Source organism: Scyliorhinus canicula, chromosome 20 (genome assembly GCF_902713615.1).
Source record: "Scyliorhinus canicula chromosome 20, sScyCan1.1, whole genome shotgun sequence".
Taxonomy (NCBI): Eukaryota; Metazoa; Chordata; class Chondrichthyes; order Carcharhiniformes; family Scyliorhinidae; genus Scyliorhinus; species Scyliorhinus canicula.
The window spans coordinates 93788063-93805122 of record NC_052165.1 but is presented as its reverse complement, the minus strand read 5'-3'; the positions used below and the strand labels follow the sequence as shown (position 1 = coordinate 93805122).

General features: G+C 54.6%; 1 protein-coding gene across 2 annotated transcripts in view; it reads right to left on the bottom strand.

Moving 5' to 3' along the window:
• Positions 1-16042, bottom strand: part of rusf1 (RUS family member 1) — a 43729-nt gene extending 27687 nt beyond the window's left edge. The window contains exons 1-6 of one of the 2 annotated variants that reach the window (XM_038781004.1): positions 15950-16042; positions 13708-13951; positions 11678-11755; positions 8380-8494; positions 2550-2595; positions 1378-1410 (exon numbers count right to left, since the gene is read on the bottom strand). In XM_038781004.1, coding sequence (XP_038636932.1) covers positions 1378-1410; positions 2550-2595; positions 8380-8494; positions 11678-11755; positions 13708-13854 — 419 coding nt within the window. In that variant the 5' untranslated portion in view covers positions 13855-13951; positions 15950-16042. The remainder of the gene's footprint in view (positions 1-1377; positions 1411-2549; positions 2596-8379; positions 8495-11677; positions 11756-13707; positions 13952-15949) is intronic. The other variant, XM_038781003.1, reaches the window with a different exon arrangement.
• Between the last annotated feature and the right edge of the window lie 1018 nt (positions 16043-17060).

Below are 17060 nucleotides of genomic sequence, written 5' to 3'. Positions count from 1 at the left end.
CTCTACACTGTCCCCATCATACACTCCCAGGACAGGTACAGCACGGGGTTAGATACAGAGTAAAGCTCCCTCTCCACTGCCCCCATCAAACACTCCCAGGACAGGTACAGCACGGGGTTAGATACAGAGTAAAGCTCCCTCTACACTGTCCCCATCAAACACTCCCAGGACAGGTACAGCACGGGGTTAGATACAGAGTAAAGCTCCCTCTACACTGTCCCCATCAAACACTCCCAGGACAGGTACAGCACGGGGTTAGATACAGAGTAAAGCTCCCTCTACACTGTCCCCATCAAACACTCCCTGGACAGGTACAGCACGGGGTTAGATACAGAGTAAAGCTCCCTCTACACTGTCCCCATGAAACACTCCCAGGACAGGTACAGTACGGGGTTAGATACAGAGTAAAGCTCCCTCTACACTGTCCCCATCAAACACTCCCAGGACAGGTGCAGCACGGGGTTAGATACAGAGTAAAGCTCCCTCTACACTGTCCCCATCAAACACTCCCAGGACAGGCATAGCACGGGGTTAGATACAGAGTAAAGCTCCCTCTACACTGTCCCCATCAAACACTCCCAGGACAGGTACAGCACGGGGTGAGATACAGAGTAAAGCTCCCTCTATACTGTCCCCATCAAACACTCCCAGGACCGGTACAGCACGGGGTTAGATACAGAGTAAAGCTCCCTCTACACTATCCCCATCAAACATTCCCAGGACAGGTACAGCACAGGGTTAGATACAGAGTAAAGCTCCCTCTACACTGTCCCCATCAAACACTCCCAGGACAGGTGCAGCACGGGGTTAGATACAGAGTAAAGCTCCCTCTACACTGTCCCCATCAAACACTCCCAGGACCGGTACAGCACGGGGTTAGATACAGAGTAAAGCTCCCTCTACACTGTCCCCATCAAACACTCCCAGGACAGGTACAGCACGGGGTTAGATACAGAGTAAAGCTCCCTCCACACTGTCCCCATCAAACACTCCCAGGACAGGTACAGCACGGGGTTAGATACAGAGTAAAGCTCCCTCTACACTGTCCCTATCACACACTCCCAGGACAGGTATAGCACGGGGTTAGATACAGAATAAAGCTCCCTCTACACTGTCCCCATCAAACACTCCCAGGACAGGTACAGCACAGGGTTAGATACAGAGTAAAGCTCCCTCTACACTGTCCCCATCAAACACTCCCAGGACAGGGACAGCACGGGGTTAGATACAGAGTAAAGCTACCTCTACACTGTCCCCATCAAACACTCCCAGGACAGGTACAGCACGGAGTTAGATACAGAGTAAAAGCAGCTTTCCCAGTTTGTGGTCACTCGGCCTCCTCAGGAACACCGAGTGACGGACGTGCATTAAACTCACCTCCATTTCTTTGCGTCGCAGTCCAATGTGCTCCTGTGTGGGAAAAAAAGCAGGGAAGAGGAATAATGGGGAAAGTGAGTCACGTTTAACTTGAGGCGCACGGGATGGGGGCGCTCGGAGGGGGGCCTTGCAGGCGGTGAGTGTTCCCCGTGCCTCTGCTGCCCCTTGTCCCTCTCGGTGGGAGAGGTGGTGGGTTTGGAAGACTCGAAGGAGCCTCGGCGAGTGGCTGCCGTGCATCTTGTAGACGGGACACACGGCTGCCGCTGTGCGTCGGTGGGGGAGGGAGCGGATGTGGAAGGTGGGGGGTTAGCGTGTCGATCGAGCGGGAGCTGCTTTGTCCTGGATGGTGTCGAGCTTCTCGAGTGTTGTTGGGAGCCGCACCCATCCAGGCAAGTGGAGAGGGTCCCATCACACTCCTGACTTGTGTCCTTGTAGATGGTGGACAGGCTTTGGGGGGAATCAGGAGGTGAGTTACTCTCCGCAGGATTCCCAGCCTCTGACCTGCTCTGGGAGCCGCAGTGTTTATATGGCTGGGTCCAGTTCAGTTTCTGATCAATCGTTTTTTTTTTAATTTAGTGTAACCAATTATTTTTGTTTTCCAAGGGTCAATTTAGCATGGCCAATCCACCTACTCTGCACATCTTTGGGTTGTGGGGTGAGACCCACGCAGACACGGGGAGAATGTGCAAACTCCACACGGACAGTAACCCAGAGCCGGGATAGAACCTGGGACCTCGGTGCCGTGACGCAGCAGTGCTAACCACTGCGCCACCGCACCGCCCTCTGATCAATGGTCATCCCCAGGATGTTTATTGTTCAGTGATGGGAATGCCAATGAATGTCAAGGGGCGATGGATCGATCCTCTCTTGTACGAGATGGTCATTGCCTGGGGCTTGTGTGGCGTGAATGTACCTTGGATATTGTCCTGGATATTGTCCAGGTCTGGCTGCATTCGGACATGGACGGCTTCATTATCTGAGGAGTCGCGAATGGGGCTGAACATTGTTCAGTCAGCAGCGAACATCCCCACTTCTGACCTTCTGATGGAAGGGAGGTGATTGATGAAGCAGCTGAAGATGGTTGGGGCCGAGGACACTAACTCTGCATTCGGACATGGACTGCTCGCCCTGGACACAGTGATGATTGTCAGTGTTAAAGGAGAGATACATACCCCTTCGACCAGGCGAAGAGAATACGGCCCACCATTCCTGTTCCATCTGGGGAAAGTTTACAGCCAGTCAACGTAATTTACCACACAACCTATTTCAACCCCCCTCCCCCCCACCACCACCTCCCCACCTCCTCCCCAGATCCCTCAATCTCCTACCTACCCACCTCCTCCCCAGATCCCTCAATCCCCACCTACCCACCTCCTCCCCAGATCCCTCAATCTCCTACCTACCCACCTCCTCCCCAGATCCCTCAATCCCCCACCTACCCACCTTCTCCCCGTATCCCTCAATCCCCCACCTACCCACCTCCTCCCCGTATCCCGCAATCCCCCACCTACCCACCTCCTCCCCGTATCCCGCAATCCCCCACCTACCCACCTTCTCCCCGCATCCCTCAATGCCCCACCTACCCACCTTCTCCCCGTATCCCTCAATCCCCCACCTACCCACCTCCTCCCCGTATCCCTCAACCCCACCTCCTCCCCTATCCCTCAATCCCCCACCTACCCACCTCCCCATATCCCTCAATCCCCCACCTACCCATCTCCTCCCTGTATCCCTCAATCCCCACCTACCCACCTCCTCCCCGTATCCCTCAATCCCCCACCTACCCACCTCCTCCCCGTATCCCTCAATCCCCCACCTACCCACCTCCTCCCTGTATCCCTCAATCCCCCACCTACCCACCTCCTCCCCGTATCCCTCAACCCCACCTACCCACCTCCTCCCTGTATCCCTCAATCCCCCACCTACCCACCTTCTCCCCGTATCCCTCAATCCCTCACCTACCCACCTTCTCCCCTTATCCCTCAAACCCCACCTACCCACCATCTCCCCGTATCCCTCAAACCCCCACCTTCTCCCCGTATCCCTCAATCCCCACCTACCACCTCCCTCAATCCCCCACCTACCCACCTTCTCCCCGTATCCCTCAATTCCCACCTACCCACCTTCTCCCCGTATCCCTCAATTCCCACCTACCCACCTTCTCCCCGTATCCCTCAATCCCCACCTACCCACCTCCTCCCTGTATCCCTCAATCCCCATCTCCTCCCCGTATCCCTCAATCCACCAGCTACCCACCTCCTCCCCGTATCCATCAGTCCCCCACCTACCCACCTCCTCCCCGTATCCCTCAATCCCCCACCTACCCACCTCCTCCCCGTATCCCTCAATCCCCCACCTAGCCACCTCCTCCCCGTATCCCTCAACCCCACCTCCTTCCCTATCCCTCAATCCCCCACCTACCCACCTCCCCATATCCCTCAATCCCCCACCTACCCATCTTCTCCCCGTATCCCTCAATGCCCACCTACCCACCTCCACCCGTATCCCTCAATCCCCCACCTACCCACCTCCTCCCCGTATCCCTCAAACCCCACCTACCCACCTCCTCCCTGTATCCCTCAATCCCCCACCTACCCACCTTCTCCCCGTATCCCTCAATCCCCCACCTACCCACCTTCTCCCCGTATCCCTCAATCCCCCACCCACCCACCTTCTCCCCGTTTCCCTCAATCCCCACCTACCCACATTCTCTCCGGATCCTTCAATCCCCACCTCCCCACCTTCTCCCCGTATCCCTCAATCCCCCACCTACCCACCTTCTCCCCGTATCCCTCAATCCCCCACCTACCCACCTCCTCCCCGTATCCCTCAATCCCCATCACCTCCCCGTATCCCTCAATCCCCACCTACCCACCTCCTCCCCAAGCCCCTCAATCCCCACCTACCCACATCCTCCCCGTATCCCTCAATCCCCACCTACCCACCTTCTCACCGTATCCCTCAATCCCCACCTACCCACCTTCTCCCCGTATCCCTCAATCATCCACCTACCCACCTTCTCCCCGTATCCCTCAATCCCCCACCTACCCACCTTCTCCCCGTATCCCTCAATCCCCAACTACCCACCTTCTCCCCGTATCCCTCACCTACCCACCTTCTCCCCGTATCCCTCAATCCCCACCTACGAACCTTCTCCCCGTATCCCTCAATCCCCACCTACTCCCCATATCCCTCAATCCCCACCTACCCACCTTCTCCCCGTATCACTCAATCCCCCACCTACCCACCTTCTCCCCGTATCCCTCAAACCCCACCTACCCACCTTCTCCCCGTATCCCTCAATCCCCACCTACCCACCTTCTCCCCGTATCCCTCAATCCCCCACCTACCCACCTTCTCCCCTTATCCCTCAATCCCCACCTACCCACCTTCTCCCCGTATCCCTCAATCCCCACCTACCCACCTTCTCCCCCTATCCCTCACTCCGCCACTACCCACCTTCTCCCCGTATCCCTCAATCCCCCAACTACCCACCTTCTCCCCGTATCCCTCAATCCCCCACCTACCCACCTTCTCCCAGTATCCCTCAATCCCCACATACCCACCTCCTCCCCATATCCCTCACTCCCCACCTACCCACCTCCCCGTATCTCTCAATCCCCCACCTACCCACCTTCTCCCCGTATCCCTCAATCCCCCACCTACCCACCTTCTCCCCGTATCCCTCAATCCCCCACCTACCCACCTTCTCCCCGTATCCCTCATTCCCGCACCTACCCACCTTCTCCCCGTATCCCTCAATCTCCCACCAACCCACCTTCTCCCCGTATCCCTCAATCCCCACCTACCCACCTTCTCCCCCTCAATCCCCCACCTACCCACCTTCTCCCCGTATCCCTCAATCTCCCACCAACCCACCTTCTCCCTGTATCCCTCAATCTCCCACCAACCCACCTTCTCCCCGTATCCCTCAATCCCCAACCTACCCACCTTCTCCCAGTATCCCTCAATCCCCACCTACCCCACCTCCTCCCCGTATCCCTCACTCCCCACCTACCCACCTCCCGTATCCCTCAATCCCCCACCCTACCCACCTTCTCCCCGTATCCCTCAATCCCCCACCTACCCACCTTCTCCCCGTATCCCTCAATCCCCCACCTACCCACCTTCTCCCCGTATCCCTCAATCCCCCACCTACCCACCTTCTCCCCATATCCCTCAATCCCCATCTACCCAGCTTCTCACCGTATCCCTCAATCCCCACCTACCCACCTTCTCCCCGTATCCCTCAATCCCCCACCTACCCACCTTCTCCCCATATCCCTCAATCCCCCACCTACCCACCTTCTCCCTGTATCCCTCAATCCCCCACCTACCCACCTTCTCCCCGTATCCCTCAATCCCCCACCTACCCACCTTCTCCCTGTATCCCTCAATCCCCACCTACCCACCTACCCATTTTCTCCCTTGCCCTTTGACACGTTTTTCACCGTTATTCTGCCCCTCACGCGTTCTAATCTCCTTCTGAGCCTCTATCAGTTCCCTCCTCAGCGTAAATCACCCATATTTACATTCCGTTTGTGAAAGACATATTTGTCAATCTCCACCTATCGCTGGCCCCCGATCAAGTCGCACCAATCCACACCCCCACAACAGTATCAATCTGACCCCATCCCCACTTCCCTCAAGCTTTGACAAAGACTCATCCAGACTTGAAACGTTCGCTCCATTCCCCCGCCACACATACTGCTGAGATTGCTCCGTATTCTCTGTTATAGTTTCAGATTCCAGCATCCGCATAATTTGCTTTTTATCTGATGTCAGTGTACAGATATCTACCTGAGAGAGAGAGGGGTGGGACTGAGAGACACCAGTCAGTGTGCAGATATCTCCCTGAGAGAGAGGGGACTGAGGCACACCAGTCAGTGTACAGATATCTCCCTGAGAGAGACGGGACTGAGAGACACCAGTCAGTGTACAGATATCTCCCTGAGAGAGAGGGGGGACTGAGAGACACGAGTCAGTGTACAGATATCTCCCTGAGAGAGAGAGAGAGGGGACTGAGACACCAGTCAGTGTACAGATATCTCCCTGAGAGAGAGAGAGAGGGGACTGAGACACCAGTCAGTGTGCAGATATCTCCCAGAGAGAGAGAGGGGACAGAGAGACACCAGTCAGTGTGCAGATATCTCCCTGAGAGAGAGGGGACTGAGAGACACCGGTCAGTGTGCAGATATCTCCCTGAGAGAGAGAGAGGGGACTGAGAGACACCAGTCAGTGTACAGATATCTCCCTGATAGAGAGGGGACTGAGAGACATCAGTCAGTGTACAGATATCTCCCTGAGAGAGAGGGGGGACTGAGACACCAGTCAGTGTACAGATATCTCCCTGAGAGAGAGAGGGGACTGAGAGACACCAGTCAGTGTACAGATATCTACCTGAGAGAGAGAGGGGTGGGACTGAGAGACACCAGTCAGTGTACAGATATCTCCCTGAGAGAGAGGGGGGACTGAGAGACACCAGTCAGTGTACAGATATCTCCTTGAGAGAGAGAGGGGACTGAGAGACACCAGCCAGTGTACAGATATCTACCTGAGAGAGAGGGGACTGAGAGACACCAGTCAGTGTACAGATATCTCCCTGAGAGAGAGGGGACTGAGAGACACCAGTCAGTGTACAGATATCTCCCTGAGAGAGGGGACTGAGAGACACCAGTCAGTGTACAGATATCTCCCTGAGAGAGGGGGGACTGAGAGACACCAGTCAGTGTACAGATATCTCCCTGAGAGAGGGGACTGAGAGACACCAGTCAGTGTACAGATATCTCCCTGAGAGAGAGAGGGGGGACTGAGAGACACCAGTCAGTGTACAGATATCTCCCTGAGAGAGAGATGGGACTGAGAGACACCAGTCACTGTACAGATATCTCCCTGAGAGAGAGGGGACTGAGGGACACCAGTCAGTGTACAGATATCTCCCTGAGAGAGAGAGAGAGGGGACTGAGAGACACCAGTCAGTGTACAGATATCTCCCTGAGAGAGAGAGGGGGGACTGAGAGACACCAGTCAGTGTACAGATCTCTCCCTGAGAGAGAGAGAGGGGACTGAGAGACACCAGTCAGTGTACAGATATCTCCCTGAGAGAGAGAGAGAGAGGGGGGGACTGAGAGACACCAGTCAGTGTACAGATATCTCCCTGAGAGAGGGGGGACTGAGAGACACCAGTCAGTGTACAGATATCTCCCTGAGAGAGAGAGGGGACTGAGAGACACCAGTCAGTGTACAGATATCTCCCTGAGAGAGAGAGGGGACTGAGAGACACCAGCCAGTGTACAGATATCTCCCTGAGAGAGAGAGGGGACTGAGAGACACCAGTCAGTGTACAGATATCTCCCTGAGAGAGAGGGGACGGAGAGACACCAGTCAGTGTACAGATATCTCCCTGAGAGAGGGGACTGAGAGACACCAGTCAGTGTACAGATATCTCCCTGAGAGAGAGAGGGGGGACTGAGAGACACCAGTCAGTGTACAGATATCTCCCTGAGAGAGAGATGGGACTGAGAGACACCAGTCACTGTACAGATATCTCCCTGAGAGAGAGGGGACTGAGAGACACCAGTCAGTGTACAGATATCTCCCTGAGAGAGAGAGAGAGGGGACTGAGAGACACCAGTCAGTGTACAGATATCTCCCTGAGAGAGAGAGGGGGGACTGAGAGACACCAGTCAGTGTACAGATCTCTCCCTGAGAGAGAGAGAGGGGACTGAGAGACACCAGTCAGTGTACAGATATCTCCCTGAGAGAGAGATGGGACTGAGAGACACCAGTCACTGTACAGATATCTCCCTGAGAGAGAGGGGACTGAGAGACACCAGTCAGTGTACAGATATCTCCCTGAGAGAGAGAGAGAGGGGACTGAGAGACACCAGTCAGTGTACAGATATCTCCCTGAGAGAGAGAGGGGGGACTGAGAGACACCAGTCAGTGTACAGATATCTCCCTGAGAGAGAGAAGGAGCTAATCCCCAGTTTGACAACATACCTTTCAGTATCCAGGTTATGGAGGCGGCAGTGACAGTGGCCGTGTTGTCCCCGACCCCAACACCCTTCAGTATGGCTTGTGTGGCGAGGGTCCCGGTTATACTGCTGGCAAACGCCTGTCATCAAAAACAGAGTCAATTAAGACCAGGATGCAGGTGACACAGTGTGTTAGATACACTGTCCTTTCCCCCTCTGGGACCGGGTGTCACAGTGTGTTAGATACACTGTCCTTTCCCCCTCTGGGACTGGGTGTCACAGTGTGTTAGATACACTGTCCTTTCCCCCTCTGGGACCGGGTGTCACAGTGTGTTAGATACACTGTCCTTTCCCCCTCTGGGACAGTGTCATAGTGTGTTAGATACACTGTCCTTTCCCCCTATGGGACAGTGTCACAGTTTGTTAGATACACTGTCCTTTCCCCCTCTGGGACCGGGTGTCACAGTGTGTTAGATACACTGTCCCCCTCTGGGACAGTGTCACAGTGTGTTAGATACACTGCCCTTTCCCCCTCTGGGACCGGGTGTCACAGTGTGTCAGATACACTGTCCTTTCCCCTCTGGGACAGTGTCACAGTGTGTTAGATACACTGTCCTTTCCCCCTCTGGGACAGTGTCACAGTGTGTTAGATACACTGTCCTTTCCCCTCTGGGACAGTGTCACAGTGTGTTAGATACACTGTCCTTTCCCCCTCTGGGACAGTGTCACAGTGTGTCAGATACACTGCCCATTCCCCCTCTGGGACCGGGTGTCACAGTGTGTTAGATACACTGTCCTTTCCCCCTCTGGGACAGTGTCACAGTGAGTTAGATACACTGTCCTTTCCCCTCTGGGACAGAGTCACAGTGTGTCAGATACACTGTCCTTTCCCCCTCTGGGACCGGGTGTCACAGTGTGTCAGATACACTGTCCTTTCCCCTCTGGGACCGGGTGTCACAGTGTGTCAGATACACTGTCCTTTCCCCCTCTGGGACAGTGTCACAGTGTGTTAGATACACTGTCCTTTCCCCCTCTGGGACAGTGTCACAGTGTGTTAGATACACTGTCCTTTCCCCCTCTGGGACAGTGTCACAGTGTGTTAGATACACTGTCCTTTCCCCCTCTGGGACAGTGTCACAGTGTGTTAGATACACTGTCCTTTCCCCCTCTGGGACCGGGTGTCACAGTGTGTTAGATACACTGTCCTTTCCCCCTCTGGGACTGGGTGTCACAGTGTGTTAGATACACTGTCCTTTCCCCCTCTGGGACAGTGTCACAGTGTGTTAGATACACTGTCCCTTCCCACTCTGGGACAGTGTCACAGTGTGTTAGATACACTGTCCTTTCCCCCTCTGGGGCAGTGTCACAGTGTGTTAGATACACTGTCCTTTCCCCCTCTGGGACAGTGTCACAGTGTGTTAGATACACTGTCCTTTCCCTCTCTGGGACCGGGTGTCACAGTGTGTTAGATACACTGTCCTTTCCCCCTCTGGGACAGTGTCACAGTGTGTTAGATACACTGTCCTTTCCCCCTCTGGGACAGTGTCACAGTGTGTTAGATACACTGTCCTTTCCCCCTCTGGGACAGGGTGTCACAGTGTGTTAGATACACTGTCCTTTCCCCCTCTGGGACAGTGTCACAGTGTGTTAGATACACTGTCCTTTCCCCCTCTGGGACCGGGTGTCACAGTGTGTTAGATACACTGTCCTTTCCCCTCAGGGACAGTGTCACAGTGTGTTAGATACACTGTCCTTTCCCCCTCTGGGACAGTGTCACAGTGTGTTAGATACACTGTCCTTTCCCCCTCTGGGACAGTGTCACAGTGTGTTAGATACACTGTCCTTTCCCCCTCTGGGACAGTGTCACAGTGTGTTAGATACACTGTCCTTTCCCGCTCTGGGACAGTGTCACAATGTGTTAGATACACTGACTTTTCCCTCTCTGGGACAGGGTCACAGTGTGTTAGATACACTATCCTTTCCCACTCTGGGACAGGGTCACAGTGTGTTAGATACACTATCCTTTCCCCCTCTGGGACAGTGTCACAGTGTGTTAGATACACTGTCCTTTCCCCCTCTGGGACAATGTCACAATGTGTTAGATACACTGACCTTTCCCTCTCTGGGACAGTGTCACAGTGTGTTAGATACACTGTCCTTTCCCCCTCTGGGACAGTGTCACAGTGTGTTAGATACACTGTCCTTTCCCCCTCTGGGACCGGGTGTCACAGTGTGTTAGATACACTGTCCTTTCCCCCTCTGGGACAGTGTTACAGTGTGTTAGATACACTGTCCTTTCCCCCTCTGGGACAGTGTCACAGTGTGTTAGATACACTGTCCTTTCCCCCTCTGGAACTGGGTGTCACAGTGTGTTAGATACACTGTCCTTTCCCCCTCTGGGACAGTGTCACAGTGTGTTAGATACACTGTCCTTTCCCCCTCTGGGACCGGGTGTCACAATGTGTTAGATACACTGACTTTTCCCTCTCTGGGACAGTGTCACAGTGTGTTAGATACACTGTCCTTTCCCCCTCTGGGACCGGGTGTCACAGTGTGTTAGATACACTGTCCTTTCCCCTCTGGGACCGGGTGTCACAGTGTGTTAGATACACTGTCCTTTCCCCCTCTGGGACAGTGTCACAGTGTGTTAGGTACACTGTCCTTTCCCCCTCTGGGACCGGGTGTCACAGTGTGTTAGATACACTGTCCTTTCCCCCTCTGGGACAGTGTTACAGTGTGTTAGATACACTGTCCTTTCCCCCTCTGGGTCAGTGTGACAGTGTGTTAGATACACTGTCCTTTCCCCCTCTGGGACCGGGTGTCACAGTGTGTTAGATACACTGTCCTTTCCCCCTCTGGGACAGGGTGTCACAGTGTGTTAGATACACTGTCCTTTCCCCCTCTGGGACAGTGTCACAGTGTGTTAGATACACTGTCGTTTCCCCCTCTGGGACCGGGTGTTACAGTGTGTTAGATACACTGTCCTTTCCCCCTCTGGGACAGTGTCACAGTGTGTTAGATACACTGTCCTTTCCCCCTCTGGGACAGTGTCACAGTGTGTTAGATACACTGCCCTTTCCCCCTCTGGGACAGTGTCACAGTGTGTTAGATACACTGTCGTTTCCCCCTCTGGGACCGGGTGTTACAGTGTGTTAGATACACTGTCCTTTCCCCCTCTGGGACCGGGTGTCACAGTGTGTTAGATACACTGTCCTTTCCCCCTCTGGGACAGTGTCACAGTGTGTTAGATACACTGTCCTTTCCCCCTCTGGGACAGGGTGTTAGATACACTTTCTAACTAGAGCCGCGTTGTGCTCACTGACCTGCACAGTGTCCCAGGTTTGGTAGGACAGATAGTCGCCACTCACGCTGTCCGGGTAACCTTGTGGCAGGAAGACTGACTGTAAGACAGACACAGCAGGTTAGCGTTGGAAAAGCTGGGGGGGGGGGGGGGGGGGGGGGATGTCATTCACCTGGGACCGAAGGAGATCAAGGGGGCAGAGGTGCCATATTTAGACAAGATTGGCAAGGTGGGCATAGGAAATCTCTTCCCATTGGTCGACGGTACGATGACCCGGTGCGACACATGATGTCTCGGGAATGTTGGGGGAGGGGCGGCAATGCGAGGAATAACCTTTTTTCCCCTGGCGGGTTTCAATGATCGGGAATTCGCTGCCGACGCAACGTGGTGGCAGCGGGATTGGCCGAGGTGAGTAAAGTCTGCTAGGAAAGGGCAGGAGAGGGTGCGGAGCCGGGGGGGGAGGATTGATCCAGGACACCTCCCCGACGTGGGGAGGGGGTGATAGGGGAAGGCTTCACGTGGGGGGACTCGAGGAGCTGACACTATCGTCCTGCCAGCGGAGAAGGGTCAGGGGGAAGATTTAATCGAGGCTTCCTTGCAATCGGGAAGAGGGTTGGGAATCGAGGCTCTGAGGAGGGAGGGTTTCGGGCGGCACAATGCTGGGGTTAACCAGAGGGACACAGCCTGGAGGAGGATGGTGTTCCTGGCATGGGAAGGTGAGGAGGGGGTTGGGGCAGGGATGGAGGGTGGAGGGGTTCGAAAGCCCTCCTTCTGCAGTGTAGGGTTTGCAGCTGGGACGATTCCAAGGCGATGAAGAGCAATGACCTCCAACAATACCATTCACAAAGCACAACATACCCACAATCAGTTCCAGCAGAAAGCCACTCGGCCCATTATTCACGGTGCTACCCCTCGCTCCGTCGCTGTCTCTCTCGCCATCTCTCTCTTTTTCTTCATGCCCCTCTCTCTCTCTCTCTCCCCATCTCTTTTTTCTCTGTCCCACTCTCTGTCTGTCTCTCTTTCTCTGTCTCTTTTTTTCCGTACCACTTTCTCACACTCTCTCTCTGTCTGTCTCTGTCTTTTTTTCTGTGACCCACTCTCTCCCTGTGTCTGCCTGTCTCTCTCTGTCTCTTTTCTCTGTCCCACTCTCAAACTCTCTCTGTGTGTCTGTCTCTCACTCTCATTCTGCCTCTGTCTCTCTCCATCTATCATTCTTCCTCTCTCTCTCTCTCTGCATCGCTGTCTCTCTGTCTCTATCTCTTTTTCTCCATCCCACTCTCTCACGCTCTCACTCTCTTTGACTCTCTCCCGTCTCTCTCTCTCTCTCTCCCTCTGTCTCTCCATCTGTCTCTCTCTCTCTCCCTCTCTCTCCCTCTGTCTCTCCATCTGTCTCTCTCTCTCTCTCTCTCTCTCTCACTCCCTCTGTCTCTCTCCATCTATCTCTCAGTATCTCCCTCTGTCACTCGCTCTGTCTCCCTCCCTGTCTCTCTCTCCCTGTCTCTCTTTCTTCCTCTGTCTCTCTCTCTCTCCCTGTTTCTCTCTCTCCCTCTGTCCCTGTCTCTCTCTCTCCCTGTCTCTCTCTCCCTCTGTCTCTCCATCTGTCTCTCTCTCTCCCTCTGTTTCTCTCTCTCTGTCACTCGCTCTGTCTCCCTCCCTCTCTATCTCTGTCTCTCTCTCTCCGTCTCTCTCTCTCTCCCTCTGTCCCGCACTCTCTGTTGCTCATTCAGTCTATCTGTCTTTGTCTCGCTCTGCTCTCTTTCTCTCTGTCTTCCCTTTTCTCTCTGCCTCTTGCTCTCTTTCCCCTTCATCTATGTCTCTCTCTCTCTCTCCCTCTCTTTCTCACTCTCTTCTTCATCCAGCCCAATCTCCTCCCTCTCTCGATATCTCTCTCTCCCTCACTCTCTCTCTCTGTCCCCCTCTCCGATCCCACGTTCTATCGTTCCGCACACCCACCCTCTGCCCCTCCACCGTCCCTTCCGCCCACCCCTCTTTGCCACCCCCCCCCCACCCCCCGGAAACCTCCCTGCCGCACGCTCAAACCCGGGGGCTAACCGTGAAGACGTCGGCCACGGACTGGGTCGCCTCCATCCCTCGCTCCGACCTTTGGAGGAGCTGCCCATCGTGCAGCTGGAAGTAGCGTCTGTTGCGGTGGGCGCTGTAGCGTTCGGTGCAGAGAAGGTCTGCTTCCTCCTCAGCCATGTCCACCTGCCCTGGGTGACTGTGAGAGGGTCGGGAGGAGGGGTGGCGTGAGGGGACAGATGAGGATCTTCACTCAGTCACTTCCTCTGCATTACTGCTGCAAGAACAGAGGAATTAAGAGCAAGAGTGGGCCATTCGGCCCCTTGAGCCCTGCTAGCCCGCCATTCAATAAGAGCCTGCCTGATCTGATTGTAACCGCCACTCCATTCTCCTCTCTTCCCCACCCACCCCATCGACCTCAACCTGCTTAAACTCTCCTCGTAAGGCAGACCTCCCACTTTCTTCACATGAATCAGCCCGGGGACCCGACTCTGAACTGCCTCCGACGCGAGTCTGTCTGTCCGTCCGTGAGTGTGGAGACCGAAGCAAGTAGGCTTACATTAACACTGCAATGAAGTCACTGTGAGAATCCCCTCGTCGCCACATTCCGGCGCCTGTTCGGGTACACGGAGGGGGAATTCAGAATGTCCAATTCACCTGACAGCACGTCTTTCGGGGCTTGTGGGAGGAACCCGGAGCACCCGGAGGAAACCCACGCAGACACGGGGGCAGAACGTGCAGACTCCGCACAGACAGTGACCCAGCGGGGAATCGAATCTGGGACCCTGGCGCTGTGAAGCCATAGTGCTAACCACTGTGCTGTTGTGTCGCCCATATCCCCGGCGTAAGGTGTATAATCCATATGCCTCCCTCCCCTGTGTAACCTATGTAATGTATATTCTCCCTCTCGCCGTGTAATGTGGAGAATCTATATGCTCCCACTTTGCTGTGTATATAGGGCTGGTTTATCCTCCGCCCAGCCAGGTGGTTCTCGTGTGTGCGCCGTTCACTGGCAGCAGAATTCTATACTCCCGCCGCTTGTCACCCACAATCTATATGCTCCCTTCCGCCCAGCGTGACGTATATAATCAATACGCTCTCCCCTCACCGTGGAAATGTATACAATCTATATCATTCCCCGGTGCGCTGTATGTAATTTATACACTCCCTCCACTGTGTAATGTATATAACCTATACACCCATCTCTACCCTGTGTAACGTATGTAATCTATACCCTTCTCCCTACAGATTTACTCAGAATCTCTCTGCTGAGCCACTGGAGACTTGCATTCCCATTGGTTCCCCGGGGATGGGAGGCGGATTCCCATTGGTTCCCCGGGGATGGGAGGCGGATTCCTATTGGTTTCCCGGGGATAAGAGGCAAATTCTAATTGGTTCCCCTGGGATGAGAGGCAGATTCCTATTGGTTTTCTGTGGATGAGAGGCGGATTCCTATTGGTTCCCTGTGGATGTGAGGCAGATTCCTATTGGTTCCCTGTGGATGAGAGGCAAATTTCTATTGGTTCCCTGTGGATGAGAGGCAGATTCCTATTGGTTCCCCGGGGATGAGAGGCAGATTCCTATTGGTTCCCCGGGGATGAGAGGCAGATTCCTATTGGTTCCCCGGGGATGAGAGGCAGATTCCTATTGGTTCCCCGGGGATGAGAGGCAGATTCCTATTGGTTCCCTGTGGATGAGAGGCAGATTCCTATTGGTTCTATGCAGATGAGCTGCGCATTCCTATTGGTTGCCCGGGGATGGGAGGTGGAATTCTATTGGTTCCCTGTGGATGAGAGGTGAATTCCTATTGGTTCCCCGGGGGAATGAGAGGTGGAATTCTATTGGTTCCCTGTGGATGGGGGCGGATTTCTATTGGTTCCCCGGGGATGAGAGGTGGATTCCTATTGGTTCCCTGTGGCTGGGAGGCGGATTTCTATTGGTTCCCTGTGGATAAGAGGCGGAATCCTATTGGTTCCCTGTGGATGAGAGGCAGATTCCTATTGCTTCTATGCGGATGAGCTGCGCATTCCTATTGGTTCCTGGGGGATGAGAAGCGGATTCCTATTGGTTGCCGGGTAGAAGGCGCATTGCTATTGGTTGCCCGGGGAAGCGAGTCCGATTCCTATTGGGTCCCTGTGGATGATTCCTACTGGTCGTTCCCCTGCTGGCTGCCCGCGCAGCGTCCGTTGCTTTTGAATCCGTCACACCGCCCCGCCCCGCCAACGGTCGTCCGGCATTGGCAGCCGCGTCCCCCCCTCCCCCACCGTCCACTCACCCGCTCCAATGGGGAATAGGACAGGATGACGCGGCTCCGTGAACTCCAGCCCGCCCGCCAGTCAGGTGGCGAGGGGCGGGGCCGGACGTGGTGGGCGGGGCCAAGGCCGCTGAGGTCAGCGCCGCCCGGACCAATGGGGTGCAGCGGGGGCGGTGCCGGAGCGGCGGCCAGCCAATGGGGCGGGGCCGGCGGGTTAGGGGCGGGGCTCCGGGGGGGTCGCCCACATCCGCCGGCGCTCAGTTGGTGGGAGCGGTCGGAGGGAGCGGTCAGGGGGTAGAGAGCGGCCGGAGCGGGCAGCCAGAGCGGATAGAGGCTGCAGAGAGCGGCCGGAGGGAGCGGGCAGACAGAGCGGACAGACAGAGCGGACAGAGGCTGCAGAGCCGGCACTGGCCGCACCGGCGGAGCTGCCCAGTGAGTGAGGGGAGGGGGATGACTAACCAGCAACTACCTCAACCTGCTGACGACTGTAACCTTACTCTCCACTAACTAGCTGGTTATAACTGTAACCTTACTCCCCACTAACTAGCTGGTTATAACTGTAACCTTACTCCACTAACTAGCTGGTTATAACTGTAATCTTACTCTCCACTAACTAGCTGATTATAACTGTAACCTTATTCTCCACTAACTAGCTGGTTATAACTGTAATCTTACTCCCCAATAACTAGCTGGTTATAACTGTAATCTTACTCCCACTAACTAGCTCATTATAACTGTAACCTTACTCCCCACTAACTAGCTGGTTATAACTGTAACCTTACTCTTCACTAACTAGCTGGTTATAACTGTAATCTTACTCCCCAATAACTAGCTGGTTATAACTGTAACCTAACTCCCCACTAACTAGCTGGTTATAAACTGTAACCTTATTCTCCACTAACTAGCTGGTTCTAACTGTAACCTTACTCCCCACTAACTAGCTGGTTATAACTGTAACCTTGCTCCCCAATAACTAGCTCATTATAACTGTAACCTTACTCCCCACTAACTAGCTGATTATAACTGTAACCTTACTCCCCACTAACTAGCTGATTATAACTGTAACCTTACACTCCACTAACTAGCTGGTTATAACTGTAATCTTACTCCCCAATAACTAGCTGGTTATAAC